At 43.5% G+C, this 7693-nt stretch overlaps 1 protein-coding gene across 1 annotated transcript; it reads left to right on the top strand.

The window, feature by feature from the left end:
• The first annotated feature begins 714 nt into the window (after positions 1-714).
• LOC123127232 (cyclase-like protein 1) lies at positions 715-6632 on the top strand. Its single transcript, XM_044546820.1, has 6 exons — positions 715-1264; positions 1491-1535; positions 3659-3731; positions 3821-3918; positions 6014-6084; positions 6302-6632. The coding sequence occupies exons 1-6, from the start codon at positions 808-810 to the stop codon at positions 6425-6427; spliced, it is 870 nt and encodes a 289-aa protein (XP_044402755.1). The 5' UTR covers positions 715-807; the 3' UTR covers positions 6428-6632.
• Positions 6633-7693: the final 1061 nt, after the last annotated feature.

The following is a 7693-nucleotide window of genomic DNA, read 5'->3' as shown; positions in this document are numbered from 1 at the left end:
GCGTCATGTGGGCTTGTGGAGGTCGCCTCGGATGGCCGAGGCGAGGACCGCCGCTACAAGCTAAGCGGCAGGAGCTGGGGCGGCGGGCGGTAATGTCGGAGCGGCAACCGGTGGTGCCGAAGTGGCCACCTCATCGCGGGCTTCCGGAGGTGGCCTCGGATGGTTGGGCCCGCCCTACGGAGGGTAAGGGCTGCCATGCCAAGTTGAGCGGTGAGGTCGGAGCGGCCGTCAGTCGGGAGGCACGCGAGCTCGATTGCATTGGCCAGGGAGGTGGAGGAGCTCGAAGGAGGGGTGGTGGAGGTCCTAGATCTGATCGCGGCACGAGCAGGGGATACCGGAGGAAGGAGATCAGTTCGGCGCCACAGGCGCGCACGAGGACGTGGAAGTCTTCTTCCTCTGATTTAACTTTTTTGCTATTTATCACATACTAAGATGATGATACCTTGTGCGTTGCCGCGGGCATCGGTTGCAATATTTCAAGAGGTTTGATTGTGTGAAGCATGAATGTTTGAATTGGTGATATATGAATAAAATAAAAGTACATATCGATTATATATAATATTTGATGACAAAATTGCCAAACCATATAAACCTATCAAAGGAATGAACGTATCGTCGCATTTCCGAGAGATGGCCACGACCGCACAAGTGGATATTTTGCCGGAGACTGTTTGGACAAACTAGAAATTATATGTGGTTTCAGCTACCGCGTCTTAACACTATCAGACGACGTGAGAAGCAGAGCGATCACTCCCCAGGATCCACATACTCAAGAGCAAGAGCGCTCGGCACATCAAGTACGCGACCATGGCGGCCCCGGTGGCTCTCACCATCTTCCTGCTGATCCTCCTCCCAGAGCACCATGCTCTCGCCACGTCGGCCGGCGACGCGCACCCAGGCTACGCGGACGCGGAGACCGACACCTGTGGGCCGGCGCTGGACCTGGGCGGCTCCTCCTCCTCCTCCTCTGCCGCAGGCGCGGCCGGCCGGCGCTACGGCCCGGGGCTGGAGGAGTACGGCGGCGGGCGCATCGTGGACATCACGCACGCGTTCCGGCCCGGCATGCCGGCGTACGCGCCGGGCGCGACGGTGGGGCCCATCGTGCGGCTCAAGGAGTCGATGGAGAACGGGTCAGACTACAACTTGTCGGAGCTCAGCATGGAGTGCCACATAGGAACCCACGTCGACGCGCCGGGCCACTTTAACCAGGCCCACTTCGCCGCCGGCCTCGACGTCGACAAGCTCGACCTCGAAGTCCTCAACGGTGAGCTCCCCGGTTTTCTCCGACCAAGCTTTGATGATCTTGCCACTCTCCGGCCTGCCATATGTGCGCACACGGTACAATCATCTTGGCTAAAATGGTTGGCGAGTAGTGACACACAAATATACGTGAGCATCTGCGGTTGCATTATGTTAAGAAAAAAGAGATGGCTTGTAAATTATTTGTACTTTTCTTAGAGAGAGAATGATTTGTTCTTATTGCTGGACAGGTCCTGCATTACTGGTCGATGTTCCGAGACACACAAATATAACAGGTAGGCATGCAAGTTTTTCACTCCTTCCATGGAACTCCAGCTCCTCCATCATATCATTGGTGAATCACCTTGCTAGCAAACTTCTTATATAGTGTTAGATATTAATTTAACATGACACGAGAATATGAGATACAAGTATTTTACTCGTATGGTGTATTCAATTGTTGGTTTATTAGAATCATGATCTGCTTTGCTTTTCATTCGTCAAAAGTATGAGATCAGTTTACAATGCTTGGGATGAGGACACCAACAGCTCAACTTGATGCATGGAGAGGGGAAAACATAAACTCAACTATAGGCGTTGGCCGGCTGGTTGCCATCTGAAAACACCCCTAAAAAAAAGGGAGGAGTGTCATACCGAACCAAGGTGATCCGAGGAGTATCAAAACTTGCTAAACTAACAACCTTCAGATGATAACATCAGGCCTAGCCTCCATTTGATCAAACCCAAATCACATCGGCTGAGCAACACCAACGACAACCACCAAATACTACTTACTAGTAGTCCCTCCGGCTGGTATCGAACTTCAAAAAAGACCCCCAATGGGTGTGACGCCTAGCAGCATCATTTTATGATCTCCTAGAGGGTTTGGGGTTTCCCTCGGAGTTGCCCCGGACAATGGAGTAAGCATGGCGCCTATGATGCCTTCAAGAATGAAGCGGCTCCTGTGGGCATCGTCGTTGTATGTCCCGGTCAATGAGCGGAAGCATGGTCTTCACTTGGCACTGCACCACCTGCCAGACCCCTAGACTTTGAAAGAGTCCGGTCGGACCACCACTGTTGCTGCCACAGGCCCGCGAACGCTGACCCCATGCACAATAAGTAGCCATAGTCATCACTGGAACAAGATGCCGAGACCCAGATCCACAGCAAGTCAGACCATCTTGTGGCTCCACGCAACACCAACCGCCATCTGCTTCCTCCACGACTTTTGGGAACCACGCTAGAGCAAAGCCCAGCGCACACCCCCTTGAATATGCATGGCAACCACTGGCACCACATGCACCCACATTGCCATCGCAACCGCCATATATATATGGGCACTGGAACCTAGACCCCCTATGCACCAAGCCGCCTTGTAGCCCATTGTGGCCAAGCTTCCCTTGTTATGCCGATGAGAAGAGCCTTCACCAGATCCACGACCTAGGGCCGCCACCTTGCCTTCTGCCGATGTTCTCCGCCACTGCTGCCTCATTCGGATGCGGCAAAGAGGTGGGTGGAGAGAGAGAGAGAGAGAGAGGAGGGGAAAGAGGGCAGTGGGTAGACTTGGACCCCCCCCCCCCCCCCCCAAACAAAGAGCAAAGCGAGGAAGAGAGTTCCTTTTTTAGATACATGAATTTTGCAGTTGTTCCATATGAACCATTGCACACTAAGATTACTAGATGATACCCCATGTGGGTTGCTTTGGGATATTTTACAATAAATTTCAATGAGATTTGGTTATATGAACATAAATATTTTGATTAATAATATACGAACTAAAAATGTAAAAACATATGATTGTTGTATAATTACGAAATGTTTTTTGAATATAAGTAGTATAGTATAACTAAAACATTTGAGCATTTCTGCATTCGTGGTTGGATTTTTAGCTAAGTCTTTTCGCATCCACGCTTGCATGTTGATGTGACATTGCTGCATGTTGTGATAAATATGTTAAGGGAGAATCATGTGCTTAGTTGTACTAGATGATACCCGGCACATTATTATGAAAATTGTTGGCTATATATTTTATTAAAGTTGGAACATGAATATTTGATCATTATATAGATATAAGATATCTGTGAAATACAAGTACTGTAATAGTTTTCACATGCATGGTTGCACATTGTGGTGAATCATTTTAAACGCATGTGCATGTTGTGGTGAATCTTTTCCCATGCATGTTAGCATGTCATGGTGGCTCTTTTCTCTTCCATATTGAGGTGGCATAGTTGCATGTTAAGATAAATAGAATTAGTGTGGTTCGCTCTCAAATATATAATAGGATATGATTCTAGTGTTCGCCATTTGCCTTTTCAATAGAAAAACAACTGTTGATATTTGGGCTAACTAATTATATTATAGTTACCATGGATGCCACCTAGCATCCGGTAGATGATTCCGCACTAATTCTATGCAGCTGAAGCAATGGAATCCCTAAATATACCGAAAGGTGTTCGTCGAGTTCTCTTCAGGACATTGAACACAGACAGGTATGGCCTCTTTTAAGGGCACATATTCAAGTAGATAATGTATTTTTTTACCATATCATACTACATGCATCTAAGCAAATGATTTATAGAGGACTCATGTGGAAGGAAGGAGGTGATATGAGTTACGTTGGATTTACAGAGGATGGTGCCCAGTGGCTTGTTGACAACACCGACATCAAGTTGGTTGGTAAGTAGCTTCTTTTTGGAATTACATATGACACGGTGGTATTTATATATTTTTTTATTCATGATTTGGTGTATATTTTCTATCTTTCTTCTTTCTCTAATAATAAAGTCTCTAATAATAAAGCAGATATTGCTTCTGGTCGTAGCGTCATTCAAATTACCCTTGAAATTAGCAAAAATTACCCATCAATGTCACCCATAAGTGGAAAAAACGATTCGTTTTTCCCTTACGTCGTTGCCCATCGTCTTTAATTCAAATAAAATACTGCCGTGCTGTATAACAAGTCTACAATACCTTGACTGGTTAGTGCCATGCTCTTCTACTTGGGACACCCAAGTTCGAATCCCAGTTATCCTTTTTTTGCCTTTTATCACTCCCTGAATTCAGCTACTCTAACTTTCTTTTTTGCAGATTCAAGTACTTTTTAAAATATTCATATCTTTTAAATATTAACATAAAACTTAACATGTTATAAATGGAAAACGCTTAGAAAAATGTTTAGATTCTAAATATGCTATTACCCTGCATGTTAATCATTTCTAAAAAATACTTTTATTTATATGGGGTATTTCAAAAATGTCTATTATATATGTTTTAAAAGATCTATTACTGGTTCAATAGGGGAAGTTCATTTCTACCAATTTAGAATTCCTAATCAACCTTTTTTTTGAGAAAAAAACTACTAGCCATCTTTTGTTCTTTTTCAAAGAAAAACTACTAGCTAGCTTAGTGCTATATATGTACGTGTAAAAACATATGTCTACATGTCGTTGTGTACAGTGGGTTGGCTGCCACCTTTGCATCCAGCGCCCACTAATATGAATCAGTTGATGGTCGGCTACAAATGACGTGGACTGAAAAGGAGCAATTTTTTGCCTTTTATCACTCCCTGAATTCCTGTTGGCGTAAGATAGAACTATCTTGCTCAAGGGCTGCATAGTGTTGTAATACAGTTCAGCTACTCTAACTTTTTTTTTTTGCAGATTCAAGTACTTTTTAAAATATTCATATCTTTTAAATATTAACATAAAACTTAACATGTTATAAATGGAAAACGCTTAGAAAAATGTTTAGATTCCAAATATGCTATTACCCTGCATGTTAATCATTTCTAAAAAATACTTTTATTTATATGGGTATTTCAAAAATGTCTATTATATATGTTTTAAAAGATCTATTACTGGTTCAATAGGGGATGTTCATTTCTACCAGTTTAGAATTCCTAATCAACCTTTTCTTCCTTTTAAAGAAAAAAACTACTAGCCATCTTTTGTTCTTTTTCAAAGAAAAACTACTAGCTAGCTTAGTGCTATATATGTACGTGTAAAAACATATGTCTACATGTCGTTGTGTACAGTGGGTTGGCTGCCACCTTTGCATCCAGCGCCCACTAATATGAATCAGTTGATGGTCGGCTACAAATGACGTGGACTGAAAAGGAGCAATTTTGGATAGGTGGGGGGGGGGGGGGGGCAAGGGAGCTATGGTCTGGAATTCGCATGAATCGCCATATTAGGCGGCGATTGGGAGGGGAGGAGGTCTCGACCAGATTATCCCGACCTCACCTAACACAAACAAGCATGTTTTACAGATTAATCTACTTGATGTTATTGTTATTTCTAAATTTGTTCATAATAGTATTTCTTTCCATTTTCTATTAAATTTAGCTCATGACATCAGGTCCAAAATTATTAATAATGTTATTCCTTTAAATTTTATTTTAAATTTCAGAAGGAACTAATAAGTTGAATTAATTTGACTCGGGACCACATCTCATGTTCCAAATAAACATCCTGGAAAAGCATACCCTCAATTGATTCATTGTTTGACATGTTGTTCATTGTTTTGAAGCTGTCGTTCATGTCGAATGACTATTGGCTGTGATTTTAAAGTAGAGGGAGTGGACTTATACATGAAGGATCATGAGAATACTTATCACATTAGAGACTTGTGTTATTGTTTGATCTCCCGTTGCAACGCACGGGCATATTTACTAGTTATATTTTATCAGTTGTATAACCTTTTCGCTTGGTGTATCAAATAAACATATTCCCTTACCTTATTTAGCATAAAAATTAATGTAGCAAATCTGCAGGTCTGGACTATTTATCTGTTGCATCATTTGATCACGCGCGCTCTGCCCATGTGGTCTTCCTAAAAAATGCGGTAAGATGTTAGCTTGCTTCCCTTACCCGAGTGCAAAAAGAAGTAAATAGTGGCTGGCATCAGTTAACCTTGTTGTCCTTTAGTCTGTAGTCATGTAGCCATATGCGGCCTATTCCCCTAATCCACTGACAAAAATACATTCTCAATGAACTTACTTTGCAAGAGATTGTGTTATTGATTGAACTCATTGGTTGACTCACTTACTTTGTTCTGTCAGGATATCATCTTAGTTGAACATCTGAAGCTAGAATACGTCGAGACCGGGTTATACATGTTGCACTGCTTACATCTAAGATTGGTTGGATCTGACGGTTCACCAATCAGGTGCATTCTTATTAAGTGATCACATCATCTCGAAGGCCGCAATCTATCGTGCCTGCTGATGCTACATATATACTCGACCTATGTAATTTAAATGTTGCATATCATGTAAATATGTTTTGTACTATCAATAAAGTATTTCAAACCACAACAAAAGTGTAGCATCACTACAGACAAGTCACAGGTGCAACACAAACGTTGCACGGTACAATAATTCTCTTTATTTCTATAGTTGCACAGCTAAACTTACATTACGCTTATGCCAAATTATGAAATAAGTTCATGGGATAAAATGGCTGCATATGTTGTATTCTTCTTAATTTGGCATAACCTTAATGTAAATTTAACCAAGCTAGTATAGAAACTAGTAAAATTATTGTAGCCACAATGGTGAATATTGTGTGTCTCTCGATGTAACCTTATAATACTTAGAACCCAATGAAATAAGCAACTAGGAGTTGACTTGATCAAATCTTACTACAGATAGCAAGGGAAGATAATAAATTTTGTTACCAAACAATGGCTACATTTGAACCAACCCCCACCAGCTGGGGTGGGGAGTACGTTGGGGCGGTAGCAACAGGAACTATTCATCCACAGTCAACCAACCGGCTATGTCAACTCACCACGTCCCGCCCAAGGGGCTTGATCGATGCAAGTATCAGCTCCATCTACTACGTAGCACGTGTGCGGCGGCAACGAGCATTGTTCATTGAGAGGCAACAAACCGGCTAGGTCGGTCAACTCATGTCTCGGGCGGGTGCTCGATGCAACGCATCGATCAACCGGATTCGGTAAGCAGCGAAGGGGATCGATCGCTCGGGTTTAGTTATAGCAGCGAAGGGATCGATTGGGTTCAGTTAGCAGCGAAGGGATCGATTGGGTTCCGTTAGCGGCGAAGGAATCACTCGGATTCAGTTAGCAGCGAAGGGACCAACCGCTCATGTTCAGTACGTAGTGGGGTCAATCACACGTGTTCAGTACATAGTGCGAGGGATCAATCAATCGCTCACGTTCAGGAAGTGAATGTCTCGCTCGGATTCAGTTAGCGAACACGGCTCGCACACGCACGCGCGTACGAGAGAAACGCGCAAGCAACTACATCGCTTGGCCCCGACCACCCACCGTATATCGGGAACTCCCAAAAAAATTCCTCGCCTCACTTCTACCATGATTTTTTACGGCATGGAAGGCCCAAAGAATGTCATGAAAGTCCACCTCCGGCCCGCCCAGGAGGAAAAGCCCATTTTCTGTCATATTTTTTTGTCACGGAAGTAGGAGCCCACCA

This window comes from Triticum aestivum, chromosome 6A (genome assembly GCF_018294505.1).
Source record: "Triticum aestivum cultivar Chinese Spring chromosome 6A, IWGSC CS RefSeq v2.1, whole genome shotgun sequence".
In the NCBI taxonomy this organism is placed as follows: domain Eukaryota; kingdom Viridiplantae; phylum Streptophyta; class Magnoliopsida; order Poales; family Poaceae; genus Triticum; species Triticum aestivum.
This window is presented reverse-complemented; position numbering and strand designations above follow the sequence as displayed.